The sequence below is a fragment of the Lonchura striata genome, chromosome 22, assembly GCF_050655825.1.
Source record: "Lonchura striata isolate lonStrDom1 chromosome 22, ASM5065582v1, whole genome shotgun sequence".
NCBI classification, from domain to species: domain Eukaryota; kingdom Metazoa; phylum Chordata; class Aves; order Passeriformes; family Estrildidae; genus Lonchura; species Lonchura striata.
The window spans coordinates 4,300,669-4,315,701 of NC_140724.1; the positions used below are offsets into that span (position 1 = coordinate 4,300,669).

The 15,033-nt window shown below is 44.0% G+C and overlaps 1 protein-coding gene across 3 annotated transcripts in view; it reads right to left on the reverse strand.

The window, feature by feature from the left end:
* The window catches only part of EBF2 (EBF transcription factor 2), a 119,576-nt gene extending 107,004 nt beyond the window's left edge, over positions 1-12,572 (reverse strand). For 2 of the 3 annotated variants that reach the window (XM_021546271.3, XM_085559236.1), the window contains exons 1-7: positions 12,488-12,572; positions 11,944-12,384; positions 9,584-9,740; positions 8,552-8,615; positions 8,243-8,298; positions 7,795-7,868; positions 1,596-1,664 (exon numbers count right to left, since the gene is read on the reverse strand). In XM_021546271.3, coding sequence (XP_021401946.2) covers positions 1,596-1,664; positions 7,795-7,868; positions 8,243-8,298; positions 8,552-8,615; positions 9,584-9,740; positions 11,944-12,074 — 551 coding nt within the window. In that variant the 5' untranslated portion in view covers positions 12,075-12,384; positions 12,488-12,572. Of the gene's footprint in view, positions 1-1,595; positions 1,665-7,794; positions 7,869-8,105; positions 8,148-8,242; positions 8,299-8,551; positions 8,616-9,583; positions 9,741-11,943; positions 12,385-12,487 lie in introns of those variants that run through there. The other variant, XM_085559237.1, reaches the window with a different exon arrangement.
* Positions 12,573-15,033: the final 2,461 nt, after the last annotated feature.

Sequence of the window (15,033 nt, forward strand, 5' to 3'; positions counted from 1 at the left end):
TGAGCCTGGAGGATGCTTCCACGCCAAGAGAATGTCTATTGCTGTTAGCAGGGCAGGCAGGAAAAAAGTTCTGGGCTCAGAAGAAATCAGGAGAGGTCTGGACTAAGTTAGGAGAGATCTTAGAGTGCAACAGGTGATTGGTGATGCACATTTTATACACAGCTGTTAGAAAGAAAAGCCCTGTCCTTTCTCACAGTTCCCATTTCATTTGACATCAGCAGATCCCAAAGCTCCCCGTGAAGCACCAGAATCTTCACTTTGCATGGCTGGGGATTACAAATACAGCTGGGGCAGGAACTGTCCCTGTCAAGGTCTCAATCCAGGGGCAAATCCAGGGCCTTCCATCCCCAGCTGCTTCCCAGAAAATTCAGACTTCGGGCTGGAGAGTTCCCAAATGCACATTCATACCAAGCATCAACACAGCCAAAAATAAGCTCGAAATTTCATAGGAAAGGTCAAGATGGCACATCCAGGACTCCTGCTTTCCAAAGAGCCCAAATTTCACTGCAGCTTTAAGCTCTGGCCCCAACCACAGCTTGTGAGCACAGAATTAAAAGGGGAAAATGTGGGGTAAAGGGAGAAGGAGAGAAACCATCACCTCATCAGAGTTCTAAAATTATTTAGATTAACTCCGTGATAAAAAAAAAGAAGAAGAAAATTATTGCAGATCTTTATTCAAACCAGTTTTCCTGCTCTGAATGCCAAAACAAGTCCATGAGAAATACTGTGACAAATAAAGCTTATTAGAAAGGAGACAGAACAGGCCAAACACAGATAGGCAAAAAAAAAAAAAAAACTGGCTCTAAAGCCAATCCACTCCAGCATCAGTTCTCTTGTAGCATCTGCTCCAGGGAAAGGAACCCTGTAACAGTTACTGCAGAATAATCTGGGGGAAAACTTTTTCTTCCTGGCTTTTCCTTATTTACTGTTCCCCTTCTGGAGCCCTTATGTGTGTGTTCCTTTCTGAAGCAGCTCTGCCTGGTTTTATTTTCCCTGCCTGAGCCTTGCTGAGCTCCAGATTTCAAACCCTTCCATGTCAGCAAGTTCCACAAGGAAGTTTTCTAAGCTCCCCCAAATACACACAGTTTTTACAGTGCCACTTCATGGTTTAACAAACTGCTGTTCTCCCCATTTCTGTTATTGACCTAAAAAACAGCAAAGGAACCTAAACCTGGAACTGAAACTGAGTAATACGCAAAGCTGTTCTACATAAAATTGCTCACAATCCCAAACCTGTCAGATTTAATGTTGCATTTTTGCTTTTTTACCCCTCCCTTTCTCCCTACATTTCTACAAAAATATTGCTCTTTTGTTAAAGAGCATTACTGAAGCTGCCAGGTTGCTCAGAGCTTTATCTGTCTCAGTAATCCAGTTGGATCCCATCCCTGCTGAGGAGAGAATGTTCCAGGTGGACACGTGGGATATTTGGTCACAATAAAAACACAATTTCATTTTAAAAACAAACATAAATTTTGTCAAGGTCCCCAAATGGCAGGCATAAACAGATGACCAGTGAGAAACAATCTCTGGTGATTCAAAGTGAAAAACAACAATTTTGGGATGCTTTTGCAGGAAAATGAGAATTCATCTCCTACCTGTCAATAATCACAGGGTCGGACGGAGTCTCATTTCTGTTGCCACAACTTTTCTTCTCACAGCACCGACTGGAGAGGGAAAGAAAACCAAAATTAAAGAACAGAGAGGAAAGAACCAGCTCAAAGTCTGTCAGAAAACCTTCAGTGCTCAATATATGCCTGGAAGGGTAAAAGTTCTGCTTTCCAGAAGGGAAAATTAAGGGAATTGGGTGCCTAAATCCTGGCTGGTTCCAGCTGGAGTTTGCCACTTAGCTCCCTGTAATCTATTCTGAATTACCCAGCCAAAATTGAACCACACTTGAGACTGAGGTGATATTTGTAAAGGTCTAATAAGTGATTAACAGATGTCATAACGTCATTACAGGCAGGACCAAATGGGTTATGTGGAGAAAAAAGTCCACCAAAAGGTGTTAGAACTGACTATAAGCAACCTAATGGTTTGGTATATTCCAATATTATTTTTTATATTACTGTATTTTGTTATTATTAAATATCTACGTTTTACACGGTGACTTCAGCACTCTAGGAAAAGCCAGAAACTGAACATATTTAGGTCTTACAAAGAATCTGAAGAGATGTTTTTCAGGTTGGCTTTGCAATCCCTTTGCGATTGTTCCAGTGATAAACCCTTTAAGTTAAGTATTAATGTATACATATTCAATGATAATATTAATTATAATAAATAATAATGAATATTTTTAAATCAAAAGACAGTTCATTATTTCCGCTGGTATAATCACTGACATGGATGATGCTCCTGCACAAAGAGTAGCTGAGCACCAGGAGTTAAACAAACTTTAAATACAGCCCCTGCTCTGGGATCCTCACTTTTAATAATCTGAAGCAACAGAGAAAAATTAAACTTTTTTCATGCTCAGGTTTTTTGTTCCAGTCAAAGCCAACATGGGATGGGGAGGATGGAGGCACCCAAAAGTTTAAAAGTCTCAATCAGAAGTCCCACATCCCTCAAAAGTCACCAGAGCAGATGCCTTTCTCGAAGATATTTTCCATATTTTGCAGAGGTTTCTGTTCAAATGGACACACATGGATGAAGAAATTTTAGTGGTTTTTTGTACCAGGGTGCTGAAGACATTTGCAAAATTCTGAAGCACTCTGAGTGCCAGAGCTGCCCAACTAGGGAGCAATTCCAAGCAGAATAAAAGAAAGAATTTTTAAAATAAATTAAATAATAAATAATAAATAAAATACTTGAATTCATTAAAGGAAGAATAAAATATTAAAAGTGGGGATTTTTTTAATATGAATAATATTTAATTACAAATGCCTAAAATGAGCATTTAGACAAAAAGCCCTCTTTCAGCTATGAAAAATCCCAACATTTCCTCCAGTTTCCAGGAAGTTCCTGCTCTGGGGCTGGAATTGCCCAGCCAGATGAGCTGGAAGGAGCAGATCTGTTTGAATAGCAGCTCTAACTGGTTCAACATTCCTACATTCCCCTTGCCTCAAACCTGCACTTATTCATCAATGCTACTCCTTTTAAAATAAAAGGATACACTAAATATTTAAAAATCCCTGGGGCAGCCCCCGTAGCTGCTGTAAATTGTCATGGCTCCATCGACTTCAGTGCAGCTCTGGTAATTCCCATCAGCACAGAACATCACCCTCCCTCCTTCTCCCAACTTTATTTTAAGTGCATCTTTTATAGATTTCACTGCCCAATCAGTGTTTAGAAAGAATGGAGTATTTTTATACCAGGAGCCAAAATGGGAGATGCTTTCTAAAGGAGAAAATTATAATAAATCCCCCCAAAATGCAGAAAATCCTCCAAAAGGAACATCAGTCTGGGATGTACTTTGACATGTCCAGTATAGCAACAAATGGAAAATAACATTTGGAATAAAATCTTTGCTGCTTTACAGGTCATTACAACAAAGCAAAAAAAATCAAAAATCTGTAGTGATTCCAGGGATGGTGCCACTTCTTGGCACATTTTGGGATGAATTCTGTGAGGCTCAGCACAATGTGGCTGGGTTCAGGAACAAGTGCATCTTGTTTTATTTCTATTTCCACTATTATTTCAGTTCTGAACTTTATATTTGTAATATTCAAATATGTTCCCTCTAAAACTGTGGCTTGCAGCTGAAGTTCTCCAAATATTTTACTGATATCTACATTCCTATCAGTTGGGGAAAGATCTTTGTAAGTGATAGACTTTTTTCCCTTTGACCGTGGTACTTTCTGAGCCCAAATATGTGAAAAAAAATCTTGATGAGGGAGAAGAGCCACTTCCAGTGAAGGAATTACTGTTTGCACATAGATCAGGGTGGGACTGAGGATGTTTCAGCCCAACATTTTAGCAAAAAACCTGTTAAATTTTCAATCCCTATTTCCAAGAGGTTCACCCCCTATGCAAGCAGTAACAATTGCACTTGGTTGGTTTCACAAGTGCTGTCTGTAACAGAATTGACTGGTTCCAGTTTCAGTCCAAGCCAAAACCCCCAAACTCTGCTGGTCCAGGATCAAGACTGCAATATTCTCTTCAAGCAAATTATTGGCATGACTTCACCAACATTTACATTTCTGCCACAGTGTTGGGCTGGGAACACACTTAGAGATGCTCATTTGCTTAAGAATATCAAGGCTTAAGATGATTTTCTACACCTTTTGTTGTTATATTTTTCCCTCTAGTTAGGTCTACTTGGTGAAAATGATGGTTTATGTTAAGAATGGTCCAGAAAAAACTTAAACCAAACCCAGAAAGTTCCCAGAGACAACCCCAGCGCCCCAGAAACCTCATGTCAAAGCCAACCTTCCATCCTTTCCCCTCCTTGTACTTGACTAAAACGCTTTTAAAATTCATCCCTCAACTTTCCTCCCCTCACCCCAACAGCAAAAAGAAAAAAAAAAATCAAAATTAAGAAAAAACCTAAACCAAACCCAGAAAGTTCCCAGAGACAAACCCAGCCCTACAAACTGAGAACCCCAGAAACCTCACGTCAAAGCCAACCTTCCATTCTTTCCCCTGCTTGTGCTTGACTAAAATGCTTTTAAAATTCATCCCTCAACTTTCTTCCCCTCACCCCAATGCCAAAAAGAAAAAAAATTTTAAAATTGAGAGAAAAGTTAAACCAAACCCAGCCCTAAAAACTGATCCAAACCCAGAAGCCTCACGTCAAAGCCAACCTTCCATCTTTCCCCTCCTTCTACTTGACTAAAACGCTTTTAAAATTCATCCCTCAACTTTCCTCCCCTCACCCCAACACCAAAAAGAAAAAAAAAATTTAAAAAAAAAAAAAAAATCTGTCTCTAATTTCAAACTCAAATAAGCTCACAGCATGGTGGCCTTTGTTTTGTTTTCTTCTGCCCAACTCCTCCCTGCAATTGCATAACAAAAGTGTTTAAATTCACACCATCTGGCCCAGAAAGACACGGGCCCCAGTGGCCGCCTGGCCCAGCTGATTGGAGCTCCCGCCTAGCCCGAGCCTTGTGGCGAAAGTCACAGCTGTGGGGCTCGCTCCACTCAATACAACTCTGTTATTAGCCAGCTGTAGGCCCTGAGACTACTTCTGTTCGAATTATAATACCTTTTAACCCTCTGAGCATTGAGGGCGCAGGGGGTTGCTGGCAGCAGCATAACAACGAGTTTCCTCTTCGTGAATAATTGGAAGAAAACAAGAAGATGGGAATGGGGGAAGTTATTCCAGGAAGGTGTTTTTACCTTGATTTCCAGCCCTTTAGGGTTGTGTTATTCCACACAAACGCGCCTAATAGGAACTGTTCCTATTAGGCCATAAGATAGATTTTTCCATTTTTTTCCAAACGGAAAAAAAAATCAGATTGGAAATTAATAAATGGAGCCTCGCGCTGGAAGCCCTGAAAGCACTAATTATTGAGAGCTGAACTTTCAATGGCTATGACAGATTGGTGCAGCCGTATCAATATTTAGACAACTTTCCTGCTAAGCAGGCATCTGTCACCCTCTGAGGGAGAGACGGGCATGTTCGGAGGAGCAAAAAATATCTTCATGTGTGATTCTGTACAGAAAAATCCTCCCCAAAAAACCCTACCTTTGACTAGGGAGGATTGGAAGAGGGGCAGAAAGACAGACGGACCCTTCTTGCTTTCCTTTTCAGAAGCAGTAGGCATCAATTTCAACAGCAGAGTGGGTACAACGCATTAAAATTTTATGTACTGTTCCTAATGCAAACTAAACTAGAGGCTTTAAAAATTGATGCTGCCACTTAAGCAGCAGACAATGAGGAAGATTTGATTATTGTACTTAAAAGAAATAAAATAAAATGTCAAGTTTAACTAGAGTTGGAGGCATTCCCCTGGCATTATTCAAAGTGATATGTGTAATGCCTCTTCAGAATACATAGCATCCTGCTCAGAGATACTTGAGGAAAACACGACATTTAAAATCAAATGTCTTCATTAGGTTACAGAGTGCTTTTGATTCCCTTCACTAATCTGTGTTTTACATGGGAAGGACATCCCCGAGTTGTAATTCTTCCTTGGCTAATCTATCAAGCAGCAGAGCTGAGAATAATCAGAATAATAGCTTAGATTTGTGCAACGCTGCCTTAAACCAAGCACAGAGGAGGTTTGCAGGCATCACTGGAGCTCAGAAATAGCAAAGAAATAAACGATACTATAAAGGTAGGGACAGGGAGCAGGGGGAAAGCCCAAATTAATTTGAAATCAAACATGTCCATTTGGATGAGAAGGTGGGAAATACTTGAACTTCCAAACCAGAACTGAGCTCTGTGCAGGGAGAGTGGGGACAAGAAATGGGCTCACTGCTCTTTATGTTATCAAAAACTGCAACCCAATTGCACAAGAAATCAGACTTTTCTTCTCTAATTTTCACCTGGTTGCAGTGAAACCTTTCAACAATACCAATCCAGATATTTTATATATATATATAATTATATACATGAGTCTAGATGTGCTAGAAAGTCACTTACACACCTTTGATCTTTGCCACTACGGGCCCTTGTAAAGCTCACCCAATGCATCCCTCAGATGTGATATATATTGTGTTTAGGCATAAATATGAAAATAAAAAAAAAAAAAAAAAAAAGCTAATTTACTTAATTAATGAGAGCTACACACAACAGAGAAACAATGCATTTGTTTCATACTGAATACCTGATTCATACTACATTAAAAAGTAACAGAATCGTTGACATAAATAAGTACTGAAACTAAGACTTCCCCTTGATAAAAATTCTACCCAAATAGGCTTCTCTCACTCCTACATTAACTTAAAAGTCTACTTTTATTAAAAAAAAAAAAAATCAAGTAGCAAGCTGCGACATTAAAAGAAGCAACATTGAGTCCAACAGTTTAACCCTTTCCCACTGCTACAATAAATCACAAACTGTGTATAATAAAGGTCACAAATGGGTTTTGCCTCTTGCTTTATGAACGTTCTATGCACATTTTAGCACATTTTAATTCAAGAACATTGACTGTTTGCATTATTATATGTATTTTAAAAAATTTAATTACCCGAGAACAGGAAAGGTAATAAGTTACCATGGAAGCACGACATGCATACATAAGGTACATGTAAGTTCAGACTTATACAAAAGTTATTACAAACATCCTCAAGTCATTTCAACCTCTAATTTGTATATTTAAATGCTAAAAATAGTGTCCCTTTTTTTTGCTTTAATTAAAAATTAGAAGACCCCTGAATATTGTTAACATGTAGAGAAAGGAAAGGTTTGAGGGTTTTTCTTATGAGGTAGAACTGCCCAAAATTAAAGAACATTAATGATGCCACTTTTAAGTAAGCAAATTAAAATATTTCACCAAAGGAAATTACATTAAGAACATCCTGCAGTTTCCAGGCAAAAAAAAATATAAATTAATTCATTCTCATAAGGTGAGCAGAAATTTTATGAGCAATAAGTATATAAAAGTCTTGATTTAAACAACACACGTAAAGGCCTATTTTATACAAAAATAGTGCAGGTGTGGTTGCTGAATCTCCTGCAGGAAAAATAAATAGCAAAAAAACAGGAAACCTCCCCCCAAATATCTGTTTTGAACCCAAGCAAGCATTACCCACATAAAGAGAAAGTCTTCTACACAAAGACCCTCCTCTCTGAGCCAACAACCAAATAAACAACAAAATCAAACTCTCCCTAGTTCAAATTTCCTTGGAGAGGCTCTTCCAGCACTTTGGGAAGCAAAGCACACAAATGATGTGTTCATGAATTCACCTTACCTGCACATGACTTCGTGGGTGAGCAACACTCTGCACATCTCGGGGTTCTTGTTCTGGCCTTCGTAAGTTATAGGCTGCAAAAATGAAGGGAAGGGGTAAGCCAGGAGCACCGGGGGTTCTTTATTCCTTAGATTATTCACAGGTGAGGGGAAGGGATTTTACCACTGCTCACCATCGCCTGCAAATAAACACCTTCCCCTTTATGTGCAGGGGATAAATATGCAATATTGATGTGCAGCTCTACATAAATATTGCCACAAAGCAGTCTACAGAGGGAAAAAAAGAGACTTAAGAGCACAGTTTGCCATTACCCTCCAAAATAGGTCTGCAATACAGCTGAGCAAGAGACCAAAGGGAAGCAGAGGAGGAAAAACATGCGAGGAAACGTTGAGCAGACAGGAAGGATGAGGCGGGACAGGACAGCGTGGCACAGATGGACCCTGCTCACCTGCTTGGTCACAGAATCGATGAGCCTCACATAGAGATCCTGTTCTGTCCTGACACCTGGAGCGAGGGAGAGCGGGATAAATAACATTCTCCAGGCATCTTGCCCCAAGAGCAGCAGAACAAACCCATTGAGAGCCGTGTTAGACACCCGCAGCATCCCAGGAAATTCTGTTTCCCAAGCCCATGTAAACTCCAGGGCCCATCCCTGCACGGAAGGGGCCTCATGCAAGGGAATTTCGGGATATTTTGGAAATCACAGGACCCTGCCTGGCTGCACAGCCCCCGGGAGGTGCCAGGGAAGGGCGCTCACCGTTACTGTAGAGGAGCTGGAGTTTGTAGTGTGTGCCATTGTTCGTCTTCTCGTTGCCTTGCTCCTGAAAGGGAATTTGAAAGAAGCGGGGGGGAGAAAATCCTTCCAGAACTTACACTTGGCATATTTAAAATGCGAGAGGTGATAATCATGATGGGAGTGACAACAAAGTTGATTAAAATTCTAAGAGGTGAATCCACGGATTGGGATGTATTAACCTTCCGAGTGACCCAGGACAAACCACAAAGTACTCCTGACATCTTTTCCTGTAGGAGTTCAAGAACTTCTTTCCCTCTCCTTTGCCACTATGCTCTCAACTTTTTCAAGAGACTACATTGAGAAGAATTTGTACGTTTCAAATAATTTAATATAAAGCAGATTGACAGCAGGAAAACACAATGGCTTCTGATTTTACTGTGTTCATTGCTTTGCAATAGTGTTCCTTTAAGTCAAAATTGATATTTGTTTCCTGAAGGTTGTGTTACAGGGATGTTTCTTACACACTTTTTAAAATGTCATTTCCTGTAAGATAATTATTTATAACTCACAGTTCAAAAAATCTTGTTCATGGCTAAGAAAATAATTGAAAAAATTGCAAAGTGGTCAAGACATGGAATTAAAACCCAAAAGCAAATGCTTTTCAAGTCCTGCCATTGACTTTGGAGCCTTAGGAAATACATATAACCACGCTCAACGATAATCTGACATATTTATCAGGTCAGATTCCACTTCTGTTTAGGTACTAATAAAACCTGGCTGATGTGGTAGGTAAAAAAAGCTAAGTGCATTTATCCCCCATGAATTTTATTTATTCTCGTTTTAGTGGGTGAATGAAATTCGTGATACAGAGCAGAGGCTTCCAACCCTTTTTAACTACAGCAGCACACACAGGGTTACAGCTCTACCACAGCACCTGAACCCTGACCAAACCATGGCTGTATTTTTTTAGGGTATTAGAAGCTGGCAGCTCAGCGAGGGGAGAAGACCAAAATTGGAGAGAAAAAGAGGAAGAAGAAGAGTAAGGAGCCTTACTTTATCATTTTCTACAAAGTCCACAAAAGCTGTCCTCTCTATTTCCACGGGCTGCCCCTGTCTGTCGTAGAGAGCCAGAACAAAGTGAAAGAAATTGGATTTCCTCAAGTTGGAGGGTGGCTGCTTTTCAAAGTGGGCTCTGGACAAAGCTACTCCGCTGTGGAGGAAACACACGGGATGGGGTGAGGGAGGAGAGACAAAGACATTACCAGGTTGTGCAGCAGTAAGGACAAAACAACATCAAAGGCAGAGAGCGCGTTCGGCTGTCCCCGCCACCGCCGGCTGCAGGGACGGGACGGGACGGGACGAGCCACCGGAACCCGAATTTCGCTCCCTGCACACCCCGAGGACAACGCGAATTTACAGAGGGGAGTCAGCGCTAAAGGCAGCGCGTGTTTTCCTTCCTCCACTTATTTCCCTGCCTGTCAGCGCTGCTTGCAGGGTGGGAAGTGTCAGAGGCTCGGGAAGTGTTCTTTGCACATCCTGATCCCTTTTCCTCTAGGAGAAAACAAGCGACCCTAAAAATCTTTCCTACGGGCAGGATGTCAGCACGGGGGCATCCCCGTTTTGGGCAGAGACAAGGACTTTGGAGCAGAGCAGCCACTTCCCTCGGCAGCCAAGTTTGACTTTAGTCACTGACTTACTCGAACTGATTCCTGCAAATTGAATCTCTGATTTAAACTGAAAGAATTTAGTCTCGGGTTAACCAACCCTTGAGAAAATCTTGTCCCTGACTGCAGAAAATATTGTGATGTTTCCCACGCATTTCCCGGCTTCGAAAGATCCAAATGCTTCTGTTTACCCACAGTATGCCTCGCTGCAGCTTTATTTCTTTGTTAAATTAGTTGTAGTTCCCTCTCCCTAAAGCCAGTTTCTACTTACTGAGAAGAAAATAGGTGCACATGAGCACCTCCGAATTACTTAACAGACAGATTAAGTCTATGTGCCAGACTAGATAGGAGCTTTGCGTTTTGGTCCCCAAAATAGCTCCACAGTACTGGCAAAAGTATTTGACTCTTTCAGAGAACTACAGATGTTTCCCTGCGTTTTCCTTGCCAATGAGGAACGGTGTGAACTCACCACATCCGCCACAACTGCACCTAGCTTGGGGATTCCTCTCGTTCTGCGTGTAAAAATTGGGATTTATTGCTTTTTTAGGATATCTGGGAGAAAAACCTGGCGATGCCAGCAGGCAGCACGACGCGGCTGTACCTCCACCGCTCCGTGGATTGGAGTCTTGTCAGGAGATGTTTCCTTTTACTTTCAGTTTCCTCAAGGATAAACCTCTTCCCCCTCGACCGTATTTATTAAACGCTCTATCGACATTCATAAAACTCTGATAACTCCTCCCATGGCGCTTGGAAAACCTTGTTCTCAGGTCAGGCCGTGGGTGGGGGGCATGGATGTACTATTTCTAAAACATCCGTTTCATCTGAAGTCTCCTCTGCTGTTCCATGCCTTTCACGTTGTCTTTAATACTGAATAAAATCCGGCTTACTCCCGGGGTTCCAAATTTAGCCTTCTCCGAAGCTACTACTTTCTTTTTTAACTTTTTTTTTTAAGTTATCCAAAAAGCAAGGAAAAAAAATTACCCAAAAGAGTTTTCACCGTCTTACCCCTAACGGGAAGAGACTGGGATAAGTGTCCTGTGCCGGCTGAGAAGAGAAAACAAAAAAGGGGACGTAAAGGGTGATAACCCTCCCAAACCAGTAGAAAGCAAAGAGCCAGGCCCCAATTTCGGGATGTTCAGAGCCATTTCAGCTCGGCAGAGACCTCTCGTTCGCTCGGGCAGGTGCTCCATGCGGGATGGCCGCAGGTTGCGGGATGCCCGCGGGGATCCGCTGTGCCTGTGCCCTCCCCTGCTCCCTCGGACCCTGCTCTGCCTGAAACCACGGCTGAAGATTTCGGCAATGCCCACCGTGAATTAAGCGAAACAAGATGGGCCGGGGGAGCTCGCGTTTGACATCTGCATTTAAGTTAATTCTAACTTGGTCCCCTTCTGTTTGGCTGCCTGGCCCAGCAAGCAGGGAGGAGAACCCTGGATCGCTGGGAACAGCAAATCCAGAGCCCCACGCATCTTCCTGGGGCAGAAAAGAAAAGGGTGATCCCGTCTCGCTGTCATCTGAGCCCCGCGCTGGGTTTTAGGACTCGCGATGCTCTCCGGTTTTGGAGCGCTGCTGCCTAGCTCTAGCCCCAGCCTTCACTTTTCGCTGACTGGAGGAGACCGGGATGGGGACAGAGAGGAAAAAAATACATTTAATATCAAATGCAAACAACAGGGTATAATGAAAAGATTTGCTTAAAAAAAAAAAAAACAAAAACAAGCAGGGGTAAAGTGGGAGAGAATTAGTCACAGTTACCTTTGTGCTGCTACGTTTGCATCCACAACTCCAACGTTTCTGACCCAGGACCTGACGGAATCCATCTCAGAACCTAGAGGTTTATCTTTCAGAATTGGTCCTCTTCCTAAAGTATCTTGAATTCCAAACATTTAAAAAGTCTATGCCAACTAGCAACAGTTTCCTTTGGGGAGAGATAAGGGAGAAGGAAAAAAAAAACAAACAAAAAAACCGGCGCAGCCTTTGAATCTGACACACAAATCCCACGAAAGTGAAGTTCAGCTTTAAAACCAACTTCTTCTGCTTTTTAACGCTGCGTGTTTTTATCGCCTTCAAAAGGGGAAGAAAGTTTTTCCTCTTGCCAAGTAAAAGTTACGCTGCTTCAGTCTCGCCTTGGTATCACCATCCTTCACACGCAGACGAAGGAGCCGCATCCAGAAACCGATCGGCGCTGAGGATCACCTGTTCCTCAAACAGACAACGGGGAGAAGGATTGATCGCTGCCCAATCCAGGAAGAAGGAAGGAAGGAAAAATAAAAACAACAACAACAAAAAAACAACAAACCAGCCGTGGGGTAAATCGCAGAAGAAAGGCAGAGCGGAGCGAGGAGCGGCCGGTCCCACCCGCGCGGGCAGCGCCGGCCGTTCCCGCGCGGCGACATGAATGGGTTACAGGGCGCGCGCCGGGGGCGGGGCTCCGCGCGCATAATGAGCTCTCATTTGCATCTCGCGACACGATTGGTTGTCTGGCCAGGTCGCGCTCCGCCCCCGCCCCCCCTCCCCACCCCTCCCGAGCGACTCCGGCGGGGCCGGGGTGGAAGGAGCGCGGCCGGCGCTGTCGCGGTGGGGATGGATGGATGTCGCGGTGGGGATGGATGGATGTCGCGGTGGGGATGGATGGATGTCGCGGTGGGGATGGATGGATGTCGCGGTGGGGATGGATGGATGTCGCGGTGGGGATGGATGGATGTCGCGGTGGGGATGGATGTCGCGGTGGGGATGGATGGATGTCGCGGTGGGGATGGATGGATGTCGCGGTGGGGATGTCGCGGTGGGGATGTCGCGATCGAGATCTGCGGATGGGTCATGGGCATAGCCCGGCAGCCCCGCACCGAGCGGCGCTGCCCCAGACCGCACAAACTGCGCAAAAGCAGCGGGATCGGGATGGAAACAGCGCGCCCGCCCGCCCTGGCACAGCTGCAGGCAGGGCAGTCGCGAGTTTGTCGCGATTGATGCGCTATCGCCATGGCCCGGCAGCCCCGCACCGAGCGGCGCTGCCCCAGAATGTCAAAACTGCACTAAAGCTGCGGGACCGGGCTGGAAGGAGCACGCCGGCCGCAGTCCAGGCGGGGGAACAGCGGGTTTATCGCGATGGTTTATCGCGATGGGGTATGGCCAGGGACCGGCAGCCTCACCCCGAGCGGTGCTGCTGCCCCGCACGGCGCCGAGTGCGCTGAAAGCAGCGCGGGAGGAGCGAGCCCGTCCCGGGACAGCGGGGCTCGGGCTCATCGTGGGGTCCCGGCAGGCTCACACCGACCCCAGAACCCCGAACCGCCCTAAAAGCAGCGATCTCCATCCATCCCACCGCGCTGCCCTCCCAAAGCCGCCGCTTCGCTTCAGGCGCGGGATTTAAAATAAAAAATTGCTCAGAAGGAGAGAAATGGGTCTGGGGGAGGGTGCAGGCAGAGGCTGCCTGCAAGGCAAGAGCCAGCCCAAGACTGCCAGGCACCCAGCAGACCCCAAAGTTACACCCTGAGAGCTGTCAGGTCTCACCTTAAAACTTTTTATAACATCCCATGTAGGCAACATTTCCCATTAAAGGAAACCGGAGCACTTCCCAGCCCGGCCCGCGGTGACTCGGGACCATTCTGCATTTATTTTAGTTTATATTTTTAATCTGCCCTGCCTTGGCGATATTTTCCTCCTGTCCCTTTTGTATTCTGATCTGTGTATAGATCTGCCTCTGAAACCTATATAACACCAAGGCGAAAACAGATTTCAAGACAATGAATGCAAATCTGTGCTCAGAGACCATCTGCCAGATGAGGGAATCAGATGTTCGGTAGTTAAAGGCACAGTGCAAGGATTCAAGGATTTCCTTGACTTATGTGCAGCTCCTCTCTTTAACCTGCTTGAGTTTTTGGGGGTTTAGGGTTTTGTTTGTTTGTTTGGGTTTTTGTTGGGTTTTTTTGTTTTTATTGGGATAGAACTATAATTTCCATTTCCGAATAAATCGGAACTCCTTCCATCCACGTTAAGCCGCGATACAAAATGCCACCTATGAAATGCTAGATTATTTTCACGTAGTTTTATACAGTTCTCTCCAAAAAGAACCTCACATTTAAATCTTCCCATGAAACTTTCATTAAAATGTATCCTTAATTCAGGCACGATTGAGGGCAAAACCGGGGCTCAGATTTATTCTGTCTACATAAGTGACAGACATGGTATTGGATGAACTAATACATCTCATCCAATCTTTGTTCGAGGAAATTTGCCATGCTAACCCACCTCTCCAAATTGATAAATATGCAGGAAATGATTTTGCCAGGTTAGCAAAAGGCGAGGTTGGCGTTATTTTAACGTTAGATAAAAGCACCAGCATTTTGACGGAGCTAGAGGGTGGAGACTAATCTTTCAAGATATGATCTTAGCATCTCTGACATGCAATTTCTCTATATTAAAAAGCCCAAAGAGGGCAAGATATTTTTAAAAATACTAAAAAAAGTGAAAAAACAGACCATTTAAGATAAATATATAGTAAGTATACTACAGTAAATATATATATGCGATGGTAAGGCATATTATAGTGCGGCTTTTTTACCACTTTGCAATAGGCGTGGGTACATTTGCTCGAATAAAAGCCCTCTCTTTGTACCAAGAGAATTTCTGGCAATACCGCTCCGACCGTTCCTACGTTTGTTCCTAAGCGCTGGGCAGGGGCGGAAGGGGAGGGGGCGGAATTCCCTCTGGCTGCAGCCTTGGCCGATGCGTTCATAACCGAGAACGCTCCCTGCGAGCCCGAGACCACCTCCCCCGGAGATAAAGCCGAGCCCATCCCCGCAAGGTCGGGTCCAGCCCCGGCCGGCGGCTCCAGCTCCGCGAACAAAG